The 23,032-nt window shown below is 38.4% G+C and overlaps 1 protein-coding gene across 1 annotated transcript in view; it reads right to left on the reverse strand.

Moving 5' to 3' along the window:
* Positions 1-3,788: 3,788 nt before the first annotated feature.
* TSPAN13 (tetraspanin 13) overlaps positions 3,789-23,032 on the reverse strand; it is a 34,128-nt gene continuing 14,884 nt past the window's right edge. Inside the window, exons 2-6 of the mRNA XM_029233390.1 lie at positions 15,486-15,653; positions 14,433-14,513; positions 13,453-13,566; positions 12,025-12,138; positions 3,789-4,893 (exon numbers count right to left, since the gene is read on the reverse strand). Of these exons, the coding sequence (XP_029089223.1) occupies positions 4,819-4,893; positions 12,025-12,138; positions 13,453-13,566; positions 14,433-14,513; positions 15,486-15,653 (552 nt within the window). The 3' untranslated portion in view covers positions 3,789-4,818. The remainder of the gene's footprint in view (positions 4,894-12,024; positions 12,139-13,452; positions 13,567-14,432; positions 14,514-15,485; positions 15,654-23,032) is intronic.

Raw genomic sequence — 23,032 nt, forward strand, 5'->3', positions numbered from 1 at the left:
TGAGAGCATCTCTTGAGAGAGAAATGGAAGAATGCCTTAAGACTAGAGTATTATTTTGAACAGCTGAATTAAAATGTTGGTAACCTAGGGGGGGATGTAAAATGGTACAGCCACTATGAAAAAAATATAACCGTTCCTCAAAAAACAAATACAGAATTACCATACAATCTGATAATTCCACTTCTGAGTAGGTACCCGAACAGATATCTGTATACTCACATTCACAGCACCATTGTTGACAATAGCTGGGAGGTAGAAGCAAACCAAATAGCCACTGATGGATGAATGTGTAAATAAAATGTGCTTTACATAGAATGCAATATTCCATAGCCTTTAAAAGAAGGAAATTCTGACATATGGATGAACATGGAGGACATTATGCTAAGTGAAATAAACCAGTCACAAAAGGACAAATACTGTCTGATTTCACTAAGATGAGGTATCTAGAGCAGTCAAGTTCATACAGATAAAGTGGAATGGTAGTTGCCAGCAGCTGAGGGGAGGGAGGAATGAGGGGGTTACTGTTTAACAGATACAAAGTTTCAGTTTGGGAAGATGAAAACCTTCTAGAAATGAATGGTGGTGACAGTTGTGCAACAATGTGAATGTACTTAATAACACTGAACCCCCTATGCACTTAAGACAGTTAAAATGATACATTTTATTCTATGTATATGTTACCACCTTAATTTTTTTTTTATCAGTTTTATCTGAGGGTAGGAGGGAGAGGACTAACTTTGAAAAATGAGTGACAAAAGTCATCTGTAAAAGTCATTTACATACATGATCAACATACCTGACTAAACCTTTATTACCTGTTTTAGAACCGCGGTCTTCTTCAAACGATCACCTATAACCAGCTATCTCTGCTTTGGTTTTTTGCTTGTTCGATGCCTCCAGTAATCCTAAGTAGGTACTGAGGTCCTCGTATTTAGTAATCACTGTTGAGAATGGGAGCTGGAGGGAGAAGAGAAAGAGCTCGAAGGCAAGCACGAAACTTTCCAGTACCCCACCAGTGAGGCAGACTTCAAAGTCCAGATGAAGTCAGCCTAACTTATTAAGAGGCCACCTGTCAAGTTGTGACATCATCGACCTGTCAAAAGCAAGATCCCAAAAGTAAGCAGAAACGGTTTCACCCTCCAAGTGATGTCAAAGTCCGTTCTTTGACATATATTTTCACTCACAGGGAACTCCCTCAAGCCCTTCTTTGAAAATGAATTCCAAAAGCTGAGTTTCCTCAGCAGAGAAGAGGACCGGAGAAGCAGCCTGGCACATGGTATAAGGGGGGCTGCTCTTCCCCTTTCCCATTGTTTCAAGAGTCATTTCAACGACTACAATTGTGATCATGACATTCCAGATAAAATTCAACATGAAAAGCTGTGGTCTCTTTTCTCTTTCTCTTTCTCCCTCCCTCTCCCTCTGGAGTCAGGTGGAGGTGTGGGGTGAAGGGCATTGCCCCTTTAAAATTGTTTAGAAAACATTCATTGAAAACCCACCTTGTAATTGCATCTGGCATAGAGAGCCTGGTGTAAAAGTTAACTGCTAGACCCAAACATACCAAGTGCAGAACAACTTTACACAAATCCCTTCACTTATCCAGAAACCTGGACAACTTGGTCTTTAACCTTATTGTCATCTGCAATAAAACAACTGATATGTGAATGATCCTATTTGTATAATCATGATGCCCAAAAGTGGTTTTCCCCTAGAAAATACTATGTAAAAACGTGATTCTAACTTTCTCAGTACCAGCTAAAGGGTGAAACAGTTTCATATATTTAGTCAGTGCATTTTCAAAAGGATGAAAAACTCAAACAGGGTTAAACAAATATTTAGAAAAACTGTGGGAGGAGGTTTTTGGCTGAAGAAACTAAGAACTAAAAGCCACCCTTCTGGTTTCTTTTTCTTCTGAAAGGTTCCATTCAGCAGCATATTACTTAGGTTGAACATGCATAACTGGTTTTCACAAACTCACTGTCGCTTAGATAACACAGTAGCTGAGATGAATTTAAGCTATATGAGCTTGGATTTCCAGAATTTATAACCTAACTTTTTGTTTCCCTTTGTATTAGCCTTATATTTTCTAAAATTTCAACTTTAACATCAAGGCTGAGTGGGTAAATGTTCTGAGAAACATTTCTCTAAATGAAATAAGTCCACAGAGAATGAAAGAATTTTTTAAAATAGGTTTTTTGTTTGTCTGCTTTTTAATAAATGCTAGGTTTAGAAGAAAGAAGCTCTGGAGTCTTGAGTTGGCCTTACAGACATTTGTTACCGCTCCAGGACAGACCCTGACTTGAAACGTACCCTCCTCTGAGGACACAAAATGTGTTTGTGGCAACATTTTGTGCACAAGAGGCAGTGGCCCTCCTGTCATCCTGGGATCAGCCTGACCTCGGCAGGCTCACCAGCAGCCATTCGGAACTCGGGACAGTATTCAGAGTTTAGTAGTCCTAAAGATTCTTGCTTCTCAGTCCCTGGTCTGTAACTAGGGTGACCTAAATAAGGCCATTGCAATTAGAGTACAAACCAAGGCTATGGGTTGGTTCTCTCTGGAACAGCCCTTGCCACATAAAATCATTCACACCAAGAAAAGTGTTCTAGTAGGAAATTCCAGAACTTCATGGAAACTTCAAAATGCAACAAAGCAAACCAGGAAAATACAAAATGCCTTAAAGGAAGACGGAGTCCAAAAATCTCACTTCTTTCATGAGTCACTTACAATCTCATCTTATGGTACAAGTGGCAACACTTATACGGCCGCCCAGAGCTCAATATGAAATTGAAAGAGGGCAGAATACGCCACCCCACAATGTGCCTCTTCGGCATTAAGATTATTTTGAGTTGATTATTTTTGAGAAAGAACAGACAGGAGAAGCTCTGAAAACAGAGTAGAAATTTACTCTTCTGTAAGGTAAATTTACACTTAAATCTCCATTTGTGAAGGTGTCTCCTTCTCTGTACCAGGAAGAAAAGGATGATTCCAAATCACAAGAAACTCTTTTATCAATGGCACTGGCTTAAAACCGCTAACAAACCTTATCCTTATTTACTGTGTCTCTCCTAGTAACCTCCCGTAACTGGCTTCCTGACGGCCCCCCTCCCATACACACACACCTTTCTTTTGCCTTTAGCTGAAGATGTGGTATTTAAGATGATGGCTTGAGCCATCTCGAGGAGTTAAGCAGTTTTTCTGGATATTTCCTATGTATACATGAGGTATACATGTTAATAAATTTCTGTTGTTTCTCTTGTTATCTGTCATTTGCTACACGGGGTCTCAGCCAAGAACTCAGAAGAACAGAGAAAAAATTATTTTTCTTCCCCTACAACAGCATGGGAATTGCACCAAGGGAATTTAGTTTTCTTGAAAGATGAGCCAGTCTTCCAGAGGCATGTAAGTGACTCACCCTCAAAATGCTCTAAAATTCTATAGATTAACTATTTATCCTCTTTCTTGGTCTAAAAGCCATCAAAACAATTACTAATGAAATACCATATACTACATAAAATATAAGACAGGAAATTAGTAATTTTTAGTAACAGGAAAGAACTTTTACATATTTTTCCCCCCAAAATGAGCGACTTCTCTTTTAAAAAACAATTATCGCTATGGAGAAAATAATAGACACTGAAACATTTCAAGGAAAGATTTTGGGATGACTACTGGTGCTGGAAGTTAATTCCATGGCTGGATTATACACTGAAATAGCAACACTCAGCTCTAGGTCAGTCAAAGGGAACCCGAAGCAAAAAAGAGAAGAATTCCACTTCACTTAATTCATTTATCAATCCTTCCATTACTTTCTTTTAATTCAAACATTCATAGACGAAGAAAGGTTTCCATACTTAATTTTTTAACATAATATACAGAACCACAATACTATTTAAATTCCAAATTATGGGAGATCACATTCAAATACGCTTGGATTTGACGAGTTGCTGTGACAATACAGAGAAATTTCACGGAAGAGGTATTTAGAATTTGTAAGATAGTCAAATATCTTTCTGCTATGTGGGCCAATGCATTAATAGTAACTTGATTAAAAAGGCAGTCTTTTGGACTTCAAATTATTATAAAAGAATATCAAGATTATATAGATATACTTTCTGAATTTCTCAAACTCATTTCATTTTGAAGGCTGAAGGCAAATGTTACATATTAGAACATTCATGAAACCATTTCTCCTTTGCACTTACCTGTAAAAATCAAAAACTAAACCACAATTTCCTAAAGACCTAGCTATTTCTAGAGTACATTAGTATAATCAGAAAGACTACTAGAACTAAATTATCACTTTTATGTTAACAATTTTCACCACAACATCTTTCCTAATAAAAGGATAAAAAAATTGAGGAATTTAGATTTCCCTTATTGAACTTAACAGAATAGAATCTCATACTTTCTGGCTTTAATAAACTTCAACTCTTTTTTCCAGTGGGAACTATCTACACAGCACAGTGCCACATACAATTAATTATTCCAGTGAGATGTACATTTAGATTCACAATATGATCAACACAATAGTGCCATACAAAGTTTTTCTGCAGGTAAAAACGCTAAGAAAGGCCACAGTGGACAGTGCCAGACACCGTGAAAAACAGTAGATTACAAGGTACCACTGAGGTTCAGAGGAGACCACAAGTTTCAGATTTTTTCAGCAATGGAAAAAGAAAAACATTTAGAGAAACATAAAAATATATCATTCACTGTCAATTATGTAACTTTTCATATACTGTTTCCTTAAACAGGCAAATTAGCTTAACTTAGAGGGAATGTACAAGATCAGAATATGAAAGATTTTTCTTGTTTTCTCATCAAAGGAATGCACTAGGATTAGCACGAGGATCTTTCTGGTTCCTGTATCTGTAGGTCAGCCAAACACCCAGGATCTGGAATGGGAAAAAGAAAAGAAGAAAGAGAAAGTAACAGTTGTGTGTATTTACTCAGTTTATCAGCAAAATAATCTGGAACCTCTGAAGCACTTTGTATTATTTGTTCAAAGAGGAAGAGATTTCTTTTTAAAATGTAGTATGGGTCTTCCCTGGTGGCGCAGTGGTTGAGAGTCTGCCTGCTGATGCAGGGGACACAGGTTCATGCCCTGGTCCGGGAAGATCCCACATGCCACGGAGCGGCTGGACCCGTGAGCCACGGCCGCTGAGCCTGCGCTTCCGGAGCCTGTGCTCCGCAACGGAAGAGGCCACAACATTGAGAGGCCCGCGTACCGCAAAAAATAAAAAATAAAAAAAAAATAAATAAAAATGTAGTATGTAACCCAAATTAGAGATCCTAAGAAAAAGTAATAGGAACATTGGTAGGCTGAATAATGGCCCTCCAAGGCTGTCCACACCATTATCCCCAGAATCTGCAAATATTCAACCTTACGTGGTAACAGGGACATTGCAGACATGACTGAGTTAAAGCTCGTGAGACAGGGAGATTATCTGGGTGGGCTCTGTGACGTAATCACAGGGGTCCTTAAAAGAGGGAAGCAGGAAGGACAAAAATCAGAGATACAGCCAAAAGGTGATGTCATGACAGAAGCACTGGGAAGCAGATTCAGAGAGAGAAGATGCAACACTGCTGGCTTTGAAGATGAAGAAAAGTCAAGACAAAGTCGAGCCAAGGAGTGCACGCAGCCTCTAGAAGCTAGAAAAGGCAAGAAAAGAGGTTTCCTCTAGAGCCTCCAGAATGAGTCTCCATTTTAAGCTTCTGACCTCCAGAAGTATAAGACGATAAATTTGTGTTGCTTTAAGCTACTACCTTTGTGATTACTTGTTAGAGTGGCAATAGGAAAGTGATACAAATTAGCTAATAAGACTGAAATGTCTTAATAGCTAAAAAATCATAGATTTTGCTAAATCAGAAACAGAGTTTGGCAAAACTTAAGCAGTAACAAAAATCCTACAATAAATACATTTTCCAACACAGATCATAAAAAATGTCATAATTCCTACCTCTCCAAGGGAGGGGGACGTATACTTTTAGAAAAGTAATAAGTAGTTATCGTGCCATTTCTCACACCACATTCACTAACGAGTTAACCAATATAACCTGCCTTTTTTTTAATTGAGAAATGTGTTCATTCTGGTTCGGCTACCTCAAAGTTGATTTATTTATTAAAATAATCAAAAATTCTTAGACTGAATAAGATGCAAAATTTTAATGGAACAAAATGAATTTCAACTTATATTTCCCGTTTCAGACCTGTGCCAACTTTTAATCTAAATTTTGTTCACCTGACTTCATAACTACTCATTAGCTTTTGAAACTACGTGTAGAGAATTGTGGTAAATCTAAAATTTTCTCCATTTACCACAATAATAATTTCTGAGTTACTATAAAACTCATGACTGGCAATGTTTATTATAACATGTAAGGGCTGACGGAACTATGCTTTGTGTTGAATCAAGGAAACATAAGTCTAATTTAAGGAAGTGGAAAGTCTGGTTTGGTGTCTGTATGATGGGGGTTGGGGGAAGGAATTTACTTAAACCTATGAAGAGTACTTTGTGACTGGCTCTATTCTTCACATTTCACAACTTCATATAATTTGACCAAAAACCCTATATGATACGAACTGTCATTATCCTCATTTTACCAGTGAGGGAACTGAGGCATCGAGAGGTTAAATAACTGGATAGTAGCTACACAGGTCATGAGTGCCAGAACCAGGATTCAAATCTTGGATCCAAGCTCTTAATTACGTATGTTGTTTTATATGATAATCTGATGTGTTACAGGCCATTCTCAAGCTAACAACATTCCACCTACCATTTCAGCCATGCTTGTTATTACAGTACTGAAATACTTACACACCTGTTATCAAGCAGCTACTTCTCTGACACCTCTCAGCCTGCCCGAGCATCATTTCCCTGACCCTGCCTCAGAAATACCGGCACACAGGGAACTTCTGGTTAGAATTTTTGAGTTTGTTAAATACTTTTATAATCACCCCAGAATACGTGCCGATGGTGTAAGTTACAGTTCTTAGGGGAAACAAAGCTATCGGGTAAATAAAATACTCATAATCTGGGGTCACATTTTACCAGAATTCCTCCAATTAAGCTGTGATAAAACGAAACAACCTCTTCTTGTGTCCCATTGCTGGATCACTATCTCCTCACACCCAGAGAGAGCATGAAAAGGTCATGCCCAAAATGCAAAAAGATCAAAGTTAGATAACTACTGGATTTTTAGCTTACAAAGGTGCTCATGATTTAAAGATTTTCAAGGGTAACTTTGACCTGATCATAAACTCTAGAACCTACACCCAGGATGCAAGAGGTCACCAGAGTACAGTTCTATGAAATGTCTACACAGTGTGCAAAAGGCATGTCCTTTGTTACTTATTTTATATTTATTAAATATAGAAAGGCAGAAGGTAATATGACAAAATATTAATGATGATTTCTGAGGAGGTAATTTTACTTAGTAGATACATTTACTCTTTCAGCTTCATAATTGTCTGTATTTTCTAAATTTTCTACAAAGCACATGTACTAATTGTTATAACTTTTTTGGGGGGATTCTAAATCAATGTTTCTTTGATGGTTTAAATTTATTTTCATGTATTACAATTAGTTCAAAGGAAATCTTTCTATTTCATCTATGTCAGGAAATCATCAGCTACTTAGTCTCATCCCTTCAAACTCTGAGAATCGCTGATTCTGTGAAATATTGAATAAAATAAACATTTTAAAAGTGAGAGAGCCTATAAAATAGTCACTATCCAAAAAATATCAGGTTGGATAAATTACTGTTAAAATCGCTAACTAGGGGACTTCCCTGGTGGCGCAGGGGTTGAGAGTCTGCCTGCCGATGCAGGGGACGCGGGTTCGTGCCCCGGTCTGGGAAGATCCCACATACCGCGGAGCGGCTGAGCCCGTGAGCCATGGCCGCTGAGCCTGCGCATCCGGAGCCTGTGCTCCGCAACGGGAGAGGCCACAACAGTGAGAGGCCTGTGTATCGAAAAAAAAAAAAATCTCTAGCTAGGTTTCAAAAGGACATGGTGTATAAATTCAGAGCAGGACTCTATGAAAGAACACCTTACAAATCTAAGACCCATGAGTTTATATTCTTCAATGATTAATATTTTAGAAGACAGCGGGGACTGGGAGGGATGAATAGGCAGAGCACAGAGAGCATTTTTAGGGCAGTGAACATACTCTGTATGATACCATGATGGAGATATTTGTCCAAACTCATAGACTGTACAACACCAAAAGTGAACCCTAATGTAGGTTATGGACTTTGTGTGTTATTATGTGCCAATGTAGTTTCATCAGCTGTGACAAATGCACCATCCGGTGAGTCATGGTGACAGTGGGGAGGCTATGCTTGTGTGGGTGCGGGGAGATACTGGAAATCTCTGGACCTTCCTCTCAATTTGGCTGTGAACTTAAAACTGCACTAAAAATAAATAAATAACCTCCTTTTAAAATAATATATGCATAGCTGAAGGCAGTGTGATCTGATGAGAAGAAAATGGAGCTGCTCAAAAGAACTAAATTCTCAAAATAAATCCCAGATATAAAAAAGAAACCATGTGGCGAAATTCTGATCATTACTGACTCTGGCTAATGGAGTGTATGGAGATTGCTCATTCTGGTTTTTTCCCACCTATATTTTTAAATTTTTATGACAAATTTTTTTTACTTTTAAATCCATGTTTTATTTTAAAAGAAAGAAAGGAAAAATGCACAGGATTGTTTTCAAACGGTATATGAATTTTCTTGAATCAATGCCATGACCAACCCAGAAGTAAGATGGCTCCTTCCTGAGAAAAAGTGAAGTGAAAATATGCTTAAAGTAGGAAGGGATGTCAGTGAAAACTTCTTTTGAAAAGTGAATACTAATGAGAATTCCTGGGAGGAATTGCAGGGGGCCCAGGTTCAATCCCTGGTCGGGGAACTAAGACCCCGCAAATGTGGTGAGGCCAAAAAAAAAAAAAAAGTGAATACTAAGCTTGGTCTTTATCTCCAGTTTGATAATAACAGCCATGTACGGATTTTTCATTCTCAAAGGGAGAAAAAGAAACTGAATTAGAATATACAATATACACAAACATCTATGTATATATAATATGCTATCTTAATCATACATTTTATACATATATATGTAATATATACATTATATACACAAATTCAATACATGTCACACACACACAATCAAAATGAGAAGATCTAATGTGTAACGTGGTGACTACAGTTGATAACACTGTATTGTACAAGTGTATTGTACAATACAATATTGTACAAAATACTGTATTGTACTGTACAATCTACTCTCTTGCTAAGAGAGTAGAACTTAAATGTTTTCACCAAAAAAAAAAAAGGTAAATATGTGAGGTGATGCATGTGTTAATTAACTTGATAGGGGGAAACCCTTTCACAATGTATATGTATATCAAATCATCATGATATACACTTTAAATATCTTACAATTTTATTTGTCAATTATACCTTGATAAAACAAAAAATACACTTTTTTTGTATTTTTATATTTAATTATACAGAGAGAAATAAATTTCTAGGCCCAAGATGAAGCTGCTCTTATCCAGGGTGCCACATCAGCAAACCGAAACTTGGGTAACCTTTGTGTCCCTGTAAATGCTCCTCTTGACCGGAAGTGCAATATATTCAGTCAGCCAATCCCCAAAGGCCAAGCCAACTCTGGGCCTTCTCACCCCAAACAAGACTGACTATGTGGTCCCAGCCAATCAGATATTTTCTATTATTCCCTTCCTTATTCTTTATCCTATAAAAGCTCCTTGCCTTCGGCCTTATTTTGCAGTTCTCTGAAAGGAGACTGTCCATGAAGTGTTAAAATTTGTTTGTATCACCTAAACTGATTTCTTTAATCATTTTTAACATATATAATCAAAATGAGAAAGGGCCTTCTAAACATAAAAATCAACTGGATAAAGCATATAGGCAAAAAGCAATAAACTGAACCACATAAAAAGTAAAACCTATAAATTTTAATTAAAAATCATGAAAAAGTTAAGTAAATGCAAAAGAAATTGAAAGCAGGACAAAGAAGCCAAGTAGAGTGAGTGATGAGAGGAGGAGGGAGCCAGGAAGGGAACGGAGGAAATAAAAGGTGAGTGGGCAGCTTTCTGGGGTGCCTGGGTTTCTAAAAGCACCCGGTGAGCCCCAGCTTTGAGGTCTCTTTTCTAAACACCTTGTAGGCCCTGAGGCCCGCTCTCCTATTCTTTTACAAAATTCCCCTTTTTTGCATAGACTAAGTTACAGGCGATCCAAAGGTCCTTGATCAGGACAGACAGTAGGTGGGCAATTCACAAAAGAAGTAATACCAGTGGTCCAAAAACACATGAATACATGAATATTTTCAAATTCACTAGTCACATTTCCAAAAGAGCAAACAGAACTGTAATACTATTTTTACCTATCAAATTGGCAAATATTTTGTAAGATAAAAATATCGAGAATTAGTGCCTGAACCAAAAGTTGGTAGAATCTCCCCCAAAAGGCAATTTGGCAATATTTATCAAACTCTTTTAAAATGCCCATATACTGAACGTGTCATATTTTACTTCTGGAGGTATACTCTAAAGAAAAACTAGGGAATATAGATTAAAAATATATATATACAAGGAAGTTGACCATGAAATTACTTATTATAGGGACATACTGATGGGAAAATCAAATGTGCAAGAAATTAAATGACACAGTAAACTTCAAATATACAAAACAATTAAGATTTTTCTGATTTCCTTTTAAAGATAAATGCTCATTCTTACAATAGCCTACCATATACTTCCACAGTTATATGCACAATCTTACTTAATAGCATTATTCTACACATGCTGTTCTTTGTTTAAAACAGGTGTGACATGGGCAATTAACACAGCCATCACAGGGGTCCCATCATCTCTTTTTAAGGGGGTATAATATGGGGACTTGTACATCAATAATTTACTCATGTCTACAAAATGACAGCTAACACACACAGCACTTGCCATTATGTCAGGCATTTTTCTAAATATTACAAGTTTTTACATATACTAACTCCTTTAAGCATCAAAACAACCCTATGAAATAGGGGCTTTCCATTATTATGCCTGTTTGCAAAGCCGAAACAGCAGCACAGAAAGCTTAAGGAACTTGCCCAAAGTCACACAGTTAATAAAGCAGGAGAACTAGGTTTCCAACCCAGACAGTGCATTTTTTAACTATTTGCTCTTGTCTAATAAACTCTAATTTCACCAGCTCATTATTGACAAACATGAGCTGGCCCAAAGGTTTGCTATTATAAACAATAAACATTCTTGTGTATTCATTTTACATAGTTATACAATTATCTCCATGAAATAAAGCACTGCAAGTAGAATTGATGAGTTAAAGAAAAAAGTTTTAATTTAAATACATATTGCCAATTCAGATGCATCAAAAATGTCCAGAGTTATTGAGTGTTTAATAAAGACAACGAGGAATTAGCATTCCTCAAAAATTATCAAAATAATATGTGTGTGGTTTTGCTTAGACATTTATATAAATGTATTAATATAGTAAATATATTAATATAACAAATATATGTTATATAGGTAAGAAATTAATAACAACGATTACCTACAGGTTTTAGAAGGCTAGGAACAAAGGGGAGTGCGGATAGGGTTGGAAGGCAACTTTTCAAAGCATACCTGTATATAAATGTGTGTTTATTACACATTAATATATATTAAACAATGTGAATGTCCTACCTATTCCAAAATTATAATTTATCATACAACTGTAGAAATAGAAGAGACCCAAGAGATAACCCAGTCTAATATCTTCATTTAATTTTACATAATTTAATGATCAAGCACTTCACCCTATATAAACTTAGTGCTAAATCTGTGACGTCTGATTTCAAGCCACAGCTCCTCCTATTACAGTACTAGCTCCCAGTGAAAACATCCACTGATACATTCCAAAAGTTAAGTGCCATGCCCTCTTGCCCTGTAAAACAGGAATCTCATGACAAAGAACGGAAGATATTGAGTTATTTGTACATACCTCTGTAAAACTGAAGAAGAGGCCAATGCCGCCAACAAATCTCAAAACTTCTCCTGCATATTTTCCTATTATTGGAGCACAGGGTGAGCACTGGTGGCTGCTTTTCACACAGCTCTGTATTAATTTTCAAAAAAGAACTTTTATTTCAAAGTACATTTATAACGAGCAGATTAAAAAAAAACACCCACATAAAAATTACTGTCTCGAATATCATATACAACTTGGAGCCACGGTTCTTTAGTAGTGTCCAAAATTGTAAGAAGCCTCCTAAGATTCCCACCCCCAGGGTACATGCCCTGAATAACCACCCCTTGAGAGCAGACGGGATTTGTGAATAAAGATGCACTGTCACTCCCATGTTTATGCTGCATTACATAAGACACTGTCTTAATAAAGTGAAGAGATTCTCACACTGACTTTGATGCCATGTTGTGAGATGGCTGTATAGTTAAGACCTGACCAGCATCTAGGAACTTAGAGACACCAGAAAGAAAATGGGACTTCAATCCTACAACTACCAGAAGCTGAATTCAACCAACAATAGCTTGGTACAAGACCCCAAACCTGAGATGAGATTGTAGCCCTGGCCAATACCTTGACTTCATTCTGGTGAGATCCTGATGAGCAGAGGACCTAGCTAAGCTATACGCAGGCTCCTGACTTAGGGAAACTAAGACAATAAACGGGTGTTGTTTTAGCCACTAAAATTGTGATAATGTATTATATAGCAATAAAAAACTAATAACCCACAAAAGAGGACACAACAAGGGGATGTCCAGCTCAGGGCTCAGCAAGGGGGTAATAGGATTTTCCCCAAAATATAAACACATGTAAACTTCCCAAGAGAGCCAAGCTCCAAGCTCCAAGTCCATCCCCATACGGGATTGGGTTGGACTTGGGAGGTCAGTGGTCTGGCCTGGGGCAACAGGATGGCTCTAATTGATCTATCGCTAGCTCAGCTCCCAGAGAGAAAGGGCATGAAGTTGTGATGGGGAAAAAGGGAGAGAGGAAAGAGGGTGGTTCCTTGTGTCCTCCACCCTGGGGATGTTTAGCTGGTTGAGAAGCCCAATTTAATACAGACCACTCCCCTCCTACCACCCTGATAGGCTTCCAAACCAAGATATTTACTTGCTGATCTGCTGTTATTTCTCTTTCACAACTTGTTCTAGGAGGATTTGACTGGGAAGGAATTAGGGGCAAAGAACCAAAAGCATCCGTGTCTGGCTGGGCCCTGGAATATTCAGTATCCTCAGGATGGATATTTGAGAACAGATAATTGATACAATAGTGTACACTGAATGTAATGCTGGTATATAAAAAACACTTTAAAAGTACAATTCAGCATCAGAAAGTCCACTTCTTCCATGTTAACCATTATGCATCTGTAGGCAATACATCTCCAAAAAACATTTTATACTTTGTACTTACAGCCAGACAGGTGTCATTTGGGTTAAAACTTCGGAACCCACAGCAGTTTAAATTTCTCTGGATGTCATTTCGAGCACTTGCTGTATTGTTCCAACCAACTTCCAAAAGCTGACCCTAGAAAACGCATTTAAACATACATTAAAATGTGTCATCCCTGGGACTTCCCTGGAGGTCCAGTGGTTAAGACTTCGCCTTCCAAGGCAGGGGGTGCAGGTTCAATCCTTGGTCGGGGAGCTAAGATCCCACATGCCTCGTGGCCAAGAAAACAAAACATAAAACAGAAGCAATATTTTAACAAATTCAATAAAGACTTTAAAAATGGTCCACATCAAAAAAAATCTTAAAAAAAAAAAAAGTGTCATCCCTGCATAAAATGTATAAAGCTGGAGCCTGCAACTCTTAAAACTGAGTGCACCTAATATAATACTCTTTATAAGAGCATCAAAACTTTTCAAAGGGTTACACTTCAATCTGCAACAAAAAGAAGGCGTGATTTCTATCCCAAGAATAAAACGTCTTCACGTTCACATGTGATTTAAAAGAAGCACTTAGGTCAAAGGCCTAGTTTTCAGAGTGTAGCAAGACAAATTTTCCATTGCCCCAAAAGAGAGACCCATATTCTTCAAACAAATTAGAGTTTGAAGAGAATAACTGCCAGAATGAAACCACAAACATTCTGGAATAAATGTTTCATTGCATAAAAGTAGGGAAAGACTGGGTGAATATCCATTAACAGGAGCACTTTTTACCCAGTGAGGGCAAAATCCTACTTCAAGGATGCAGAAAATAGCAACACGTGGTGTTTTAGGGCTCTAAGCAGCCCCACTAAAGCAATGAGGAAAAAACGACTTCAGCTATGTGGAGTGAAATGGCATCCTGAACAAGAAGAAATTATTTTATATTCCAATCATTCCTCCCCCTTTCTTCCTACATGTACTATGTGGTATAATAAAGTAGAAAGAAAAAAAATCTTTGCTTACCTGTTGCTCCTGGTTCAGGGCTAAGCAAGCACATGATACGGAAAACTGGACAATAAATACAAGTAAGAGAATAATCATGTACTGAGAATCAAAGTTAAGGATATTTCTGGAAATGCTTAAAATAACATAAAACAGAGTTACTGGCAACTTCACAACTCCCTAGAAGGAAGTCACCCCGAAAATAGAACAAATGGCACTTAGAGAAAGTGCAAGAAGAATACACGTAATTTTTATTTTGATAATACACTGTAGGTAAAATTATATAGAAAAATACTAACAACAATAATTATTTAAATGCTGATCTATTATAGAGAAAAGACTTGTGGTTGCCAAGGGGGAGGGGAGTGGAGAGGGATGGATTGGGAGTTTGGGATTAGCAGATGCAAACCGTTATACATAGGATGGATAAACAACACGGTCCTACTGTATAGCACAGGGAACTATATTCAATATCCTGTGATAAACCATAATGGAAAAGAATATGAGAACAATATATATGTATAACTGAGTCACTTTGCTATACAGCAGAAATTAAACACAACATTGTAAATCAACTATACTTCAATAAATTATTAAAAATAAATAAAAGCTGATCTATTATAATTTCATTTAGATAAAAATAAAAATTCTTACATAGATAAAATAGGAAATAAGTAGAGATAAATGTATGTAAGCTTTCTTAATATCAACTCTTAAAATAATTATTGTGAAATTCTCAACCAAATATTAATGACTTGGAAAGGACATAGAAGTCTCTGAACCAGTTCAATGTAACTCTGAATTTTCAACACATAAATAGGATGATACTGAACTTGCAGAATACATTCGTCATGATGTGAAATGGACAGAGAATATGTAAACATACAATAATTTAACCCTAAGAAATGTTCCTAATGTTGGTTGGACAAATACACATGATGCTTGCCAGGAGGTGCTCTCTGGCAATTAACTTCCTAATGGTTATTTTAAATTAGTTGTAGTTATCACAGGAGTAATCAGTAAGATAAGAGCAAACCCAAGTGGGGTATAAATCCCACCTGTAAAACAGGATACAAAAAAAAGCAACACCTGATGGTGTTTCACGGCTCCGATCAGCCCCACTAATGCAATCAGGAACAAGAAGATGCCCACTGCGATGACCACACCGACCACCCGGAGACTGGAAATCAGCCCGAAGCCGATGCCCCACGCTGCAATTCCAATGAGCAGCAGACTAACCAACTGCAAAAACAACCACAAAGGGCAGTGATGGGGCCGGGGGGGGCGGGGAGAAGAAAGAGGGGAAAAGCGTCAATTTATGTATTAATATCAAGAACATTTTTCAGGCACCTACTTAGTATCTTACAAATGATTGCTAACACTCAATACTAGAATACACACATGATCTCACAGATAGTATTGCCTTAACAAGTTATATTAATCCTTGGCCATGTTTTTGTTTTTTGTTTTGCGGTACGCGGGCCTCTCACTGTTGTGGCCTCTCCCGTTGCGGAGCACAGGCTCCAGACGCGCAGGCTCAGTGGCCATGGTTCACGGGCCCAGCCGCTCCGCGGCACGTGGGATCTTCCTGGACCAGGGCACGAACCTGCGTCCCCTGCATCAGCAGGCGGACTCTCAACCACTGTGCCACCAGGGAAGCCCCTTGGCTGTGTTTTTAAAACACAAACAATAATCTATAAAAGTATTATGGAGCCTCATAGGCTTACTAAACCTAAACGATTTCTACTTAAGCTTTTGAAATAATAGCGTATGTAAAACTTTTAGACACCAACACATCTCAGTCCGACATACTGGTTTCTTCACGTGGAAATCACATATCTTTCCTTCAAAGCCCCGGACTGGGGCTTCCCTGGTGGCGCAGTGGTTGAGAGTCCGCCTGCTGATGCAGGGGACACGAGTTTGTGCCCCGGCCCGGGAAGATCCCACATGCCACGAAGCGGCCGGGCCCGTGAGCCATGGCCGCTGAGCCTGCGTGTCCAGAGCCTGTGCTCCGCAACAGCAGAGGCCACAACAGTGAGAGGCCCGTGTACTGCAAAAAAACAACAGCAAAAAAAAGCCCCGGACTGTAACCTTCTCTGTGCTGCCTTCCTAGTCCCCAGCAAACTAAATTCATCTCTCCATTCTCTGAGCAATCTCTGTTCTTCAAATATGGTTCCACTGTTCCCTTCAACACATTAACATTCTGTTTCCAAGCCTGTCTCTCCTAGGAGTCTCTGAGCAACTTAGAGACCCCATCTTTTCACTTCTCTTTATCCCCAGAACCTATCACAGAACCTCGCCTTTGGAACAGTCAAATTATCTCACAATATTGTTGATGAAATGAATTGCTTTAGATATCATTGGCTATTCTGTGAGAATTCAAACATAGAGAGAGACTATTAAAACTTTTAGGATGAAAAGAGTATAAGAGATTTTAGCTACTCAGAGTAAAAATGGCATTCTGAGCAAGAAGAAATTATTTTACATCCCAATCATTTAATTTATATTCTTATAAAACAAAATCAAGGGTAAGAGGTAAAACACATGCCTCAATCAGTCATTACCTGTACAACTCAAAGTTAGTTACTTCTTTAAAATAACACTTAAATAGCATGCCATATAAAGATTATAATCAACTGATAGAAGATACAACTTAAATAGGTGGGGGGGGGGCCGGGGTGGAGGGTGGAACAGGGAAGAGACAGTATCTTCAAGTCAATCGAGAGTCAGCCATTTCCTGGAACAAGTTGACAGCTTAATACCTTGTTGGGAGGAATCAAAGTATGTAAAATAAACTTTCTAGCACCACTTCAAGGCCTAATAAACTTTGTTTTGACATACAAAATAAATGATCACTCACTCAAATGGTTCTTTACTCAAATGTGTAATTTTTTATAAGTGTAGTCATTGTTTATCAGACACAATTTTTAAATGCCTTGGTATGTAAAACTTCTTATATGTATAGACATACAAGTAAAATGGCTAAATACGGACAAATACAGCAGCTATTTGGGTTTTTTTGTTTTTGCGGGGTTTTTTTTTTTGCGGTACGCGGGCCTCTCACTGTTGTGGCCTCTCCCGTTGCGGAGCACAGGCTCCGGACGCGCAGGCTCAGCGGCCATGGCTCACGGGCCCAGCCGCTCCGCGGCATGTGGGATCCTCCCGGACCGGGGCACGACCCCGTGTCACCTGCATCGGCAGGCGGACTCTCAACCACTGCGCCACCAGGGAAGCCCAGCTATTTGCATTTTTATCCATTTATTATAAAGCAGCAAAACTGGAGAATGAAAGCAACTATGTGTAGCATGATAGGAACAAGTTATGGTGTTATATGGACTTGATGTTCTCCACTGAATTAGTACACAGAGGAAATTTTTCTTTTTAGAGGGAGAAGAGGAAAAACTTCTCACAAATACTGCTACCCAGAAATTAGTCCTCCTCATTTTCTCAAATGCTTCTTCTCAGCAGATCCATTTGCCTCTGTCTCATTTTTATCAACTCACAGTCTTCTCACAACTTCAAACAATCTTGGATTGAGAAAAAGTCCTTGGGCCCATCACAAATGAGCTTATTTCTGACTTTGTTATACCCGAATATAACACATTTCCTTTCACGAGGTGTAAAAGGCAGAAGCCTGAAGGAGGTGTCAAGGAAGGAGAGGAAGATAATGCCGGAGGGGCCTCACCTCAGTGAGGGGAGAGAGTGATGCTTAGCATAGTCAACAAACACTGAAGATGGTCCACAGTCTCAACACATCATTGTAACTTGCTGTATCGGTCAGGGTTCTCCAGAGAAACAGAACCAATAGGATATATATTGAGAGAGAGTGAGAGAGAGAGATTTATTTGAAGGAACTGGCTGATGGAATTGTGGGGTCCACTAAGTCCAGAATGTGTAGGACGGGATGACAGGTTGGAAATTCTGACACGATTTCAGTGATGCAGTCTTGAGACAGAATTCCTTCTCCTTTAGGAAACGTAGTCTTTGTTCTTAATGATTTCATGTTTCATATCGTACATGAGGCCCATAATTACTTAAACTCAACTGAGGGTAAATGTTAATCACAACTAAAAAATACCTTCAGGGCAACATCTAGACTGATGCTTGAAAAAGCATCTTGGCATCACAGCCCAGCCAAGGTGACATATAAAATTAACCAACACTTGGCAGCTTCAAGTCCTGGGTGTGATGACTATTTACTAACTTAATTAAATTCAGGGGCAGGACACTTACCCTATATTTCTTTGAGTCTTAGGGCCAAAAAGATCAGAAGCATGAATAATATGACACATAAAATTCTTCTAACCCACAGTTTTAAAGAATCCTTTGGGAATTGTACCAAATCCTTAACAACATTAATGAAATTCTTACCACGAGTTAAATATTCATCAACAAATGGTTGGTGCCCACTACACATGGAAGCCAGAGACAAGCTACCCCTAAATACTGAAATCTAAAGTCTTATAATTTTCTTGTGGAACAAAATATGTTCCTTTGATTTTTTTTCAACCATTTAAAAATGTAAAACCACTCTTAGTTGGCAGGCTGTACAATAATAGGCAATGGAATGGATGTGGTCCATGGGCTGCAGCTTGCTGACTTTCATTCTAGAATTCAATGTAGGAGAGAATGAAAAACTACAATGGGACAAATCATTGCTATGTCAGAGATTTTTACAAAGTGGGTCAGAGTAGAGAACAATAATCAAAAATATCCAGATAAACAGAACACATCAAAGACTGCAAAGGAACCATAACAGAACACATAGTAGGCTGAAAAATGACCCCAACTGAATATTACCGTATACAGCAAAAGAATGAATGCTATATCACATGGCAAAAGATGTGACTCAATTAAGGGTCTAAAAGGGACAAACTTATCCTGGATTATCAGGCAGCCTCTAAGTGTCATCAAAAGTATCCTTACGAGAGAGGCAGAGGGAGAGTAGAGACAGAGAGAGGAGACAGCAATATCAAGACAGAGGCAGAGGGTGATGTGACCACAAGGCAAGGGATGCTGGCAGCCACCAGAACACAGAAGAGGCAAAGTGGCAAGGAGTCAAGGAACAGATTCTCCCCTAGGGCCTTCAGAGGGAGTGCAACAACTTGATGGTTAACTTCTGGCCTCGTGAACTGTTAGAATAGCTTTCTGCTGTTTTGAAGCCACCACGTTTGTGGTAATCTGTCACAGCAGCCCACACAAAACAATTCTCACATTTGGAGATGAACAAGTCAGGAATGCATGTTACAGAAAGCTGCCTGACATTTTACCATCAACGTAATCCCTACCATATAGCTGGAGTGAATTATTCAGGTATCCCTTGTCAGTACCCTCCCAGCAAACCAAATCCTTTATTTACAAGAGCAGCATTTCAACAAAAGGAGAAAACTGTTCTCTGCTCTCTCAGCTACCCAAGTTACAGGCGTATTAATAATGAGAATCTTTTCCCCTTTGAAAAATAATGTCTATAACTAAAAGGGGGGTAGGGCACTTTATCACTTCTATAAGAAGTTCTAGCTTCCAGACTAGGCTTTATGCTGTTATTGAAAACATTATCTAGAACATTCACAAGTATCTTTGCTCTGATTTTTTTTTTTCTAGGTAGGAGAAGAAAAAGGTTACACCCTTCTATGTACCTCTCACTCGAGAGTATTCCTCACCAAGTTCGCTCTGCTGTGTCTCTAATATAGTTTTAGTCATCCCCATCAATGATACTAGGCACCTCTCCTTCAAAAACATTTGAGAGGATGTATCACTTTCTTATTGCCATTTTAACAAATTAGCACAAGCTTAGTGGCCTTAAACACCACAGACGTATTCTCTTGTGATTCTGGAGGTCAGAAGTCCAACATGGGTCTTACTAAGCTGAAGTAACAGTGTCAGTAAGACTTCATTCCTTCTGGAAGCTCTAGGGGAGAATCCATTTCTCTGCCTTTTCTAGCTTCTAGGAGTCACTTGCACTCCTTGGCCAGTGTATCCCCTTTCTCCATCTTCAAGGCCAGCTGTGTTGTATCTTCAAATTTCTCAGACTGCAACCTGCTTCTCTAAGCACATCACTTTCTCTGAGTATAAGCCATTTACATCCCTCTTATACAGACCTTTGTGATTATATACAGCCCCCAGGTAACCCACAATAATCGCCTATCTCAAGATGCTTAATTTAATCACATCTTCAAAGCCCCTTTTGCTGTATAAGGTCACATATTCACAGGTTCTAAGGATGAGGATGTGAAACTTTGGTGGGAGAAGAGTATTACTCATCCTACTATAGAACTTGGGCAACTGAGTTACCCACGTAACTTGAGTCCTTCCTGCTACTCATACTTTAAAATATTGAAAAAGACAACATTTTATTTAAATATTTAGCTGAGGGACTTCCCTGGTGGTGCAGTGGTTAAAAAACCACCTGCCAATGCAGGGGACATGGGTTCCAACCCTGGTCCGGGAAAATCCCACATGCCGTGGAACAACTAAGCCCATGCACCACAACTACTGAGGCTGCGCTCTAGAGCCCTCGAGCCACGACTACTGAAGCCCGTGCGCCTACAGCCCACGCTCCGCTACAAGAGAAGCCACCGCAATGAGAAGCCCGTGCACCGCAACGAAGAGTAGCCCCTGCTTGCCGCAACTAGAGAAAGCCCGCGCGCAGCAACAAAGACCCAATGCAGCCAAAAATAAATTAATTAACAAAAAAGATAAACAAATAACTTTTAAAATAATATATATTTATTTATATGTATATTTATATATATATATAGCTGAGTGCAGAGAAACTATGGGAAATTCCCACAGGCCAGAAAGGAAAAGAGAACTGAAAGTCAGACGGCAAGCATACAACTGGCACTGTGTGGCCATGAGAGGGTGCAAAGGAATTCCCAGATCAGAACAGTCCCTAAAGGGGAAGGACTCGGGTTTTAAACCAGGCAGAAGCGGGAAGCTGAACTAAGACCCTTGCATGTCTAGACCTCCAGAAAGCTGTATTTCCAGTGTAAAAGGTCACAGAAAGGTCACTATACAAAATCAACAGCATGCTGATGCACCTCCAAATCTCTTCATGCACTTCCTTAAAAGCAATTTGTAATAGGTCCCCAAAATATGACGTACATATAAATAAATCTAAAAGAAGTATTACAACACACCCATGGAGAAAATTATGAAATGAATTGAAGAACATGGAAAAGACCTAAATTAAATGAAGAGATTTATCATGTTCATGGTGGGGAACACTCGTTATAATAGGGCATCAATTCACCTCCAATTTAGCCTACAAATTTCACGTATTTCTAGTCAAAGTCTCATGGTTTTGGGTAAAAATTTATACAATGATCCGTTAAGTTACATGGAAGAATAAATGTCATCAAAGAGCTAGGAACATTTTTAAGAAGATTAAAGAGAAAGGCCTGTGTCTGCTGCACTTTTTCTCAGCCCAGCTACACTGTCACTAGCACCCTGCATAAGAAATGCTCCTAGTGGCAAATCAACCTTTGTCAGTGGTCACATTTAACTGTCCCAAATTCTGTCCTTGTTATTGCTTTCACCATGCTCTTCAAAACCTGAGCCTGACTCTATAGCTTTTGAATGTGTTTTATTTTTTTTTATTTAGTAAGATTAAATATATAAATAAAACTAAAAGAACTAAAGAAGTTAAAAATAATCCAAACAAATATCAGAATTTATTATAATGGTTTGGTAATTAAAATCAAGTAACTAAAACCAACAGTGAGGGCTTGATGAGATATGGAATTCTACATCAGTAGGGAAAGAGCAGTCTTTAATTAATAGCTCTTCCACAACTACCTTCCCATTTTGAAAAATAACAGTAGTAATCTCTTTTAAAGCCTAAATATAAAAAGCAAAATTTTAACTTTTGGGGAAAAAAATACAGAAAGATATTTTGCCTTTGTGGTTAAAGAAACACTCTTAAACAAGACCCCGCAAAAGCACATATAATACAAATATGTCATTTACTACATACAAGAAGTATTCAAAATGTTTTACATTTATTAACTAATTCAGTCTTCTCAACAACCCTAAGAGGTAGGTAGTACTATTGCCTCCATTTTCCAGATGGGGGAAGTTGTGCACAGAGATGTTAAGAAATTAGCTCAAGGTTACACAGCAAGGAAGGGATAGAACTGTGATATGAATCCATGTTCTAACCCACCAAACTATACCTCACGTTAAAATTTTAAATTCTATATGATAAAAAAAACAGAAAAATGTCAGATATGCCTAGGACTAGAAGATATTTCCAGCACAGAAGTATATATTAAAGAACACTTACTAATCAATTTAAAAGGACAAAAAGCACACTGAAAAGTGGTCAATGGTAATGAGAGGCAGTTCACTGAAGAAGGATCCAAAAGGCCAATAAACAAATGAAAGATGTTAGATCTCATTATATATCAGGAAAGCAAAAATTAGAACAATGAGGTACTCACTAGTGAACCTCAGAGTGGATCTCACATTCACTAGATTGGCAAACATTAAGCCTGATGACACGAGGATGCAGAGAACCTAGAACTCACATTCCAGTAGAAGTGTCAACTGTTGCAGGCACTTTACAGAACAATTTGGCAGCACCTCAAAAAGTTACAGATACGTGTCTCTTACTAACCCAG

Source organism: Monodon monoceros, unplaced genomic scaffold (genome assembly GCF_005190385.1).
Source record: "Monodon monoceros isolate NGI ecotype Baffin Bay Population unplaced genomic scaffold, NGI_Narwhal_1 Super_Scaffold_2, whole genome shotgun sequence".
Classification (NCBI taxonomy): Eukaryota; Metazoa; Chordata; class Mammalia; order Artiodactyla; family Monodontidae; genus Monodon; species Monodon monoceros.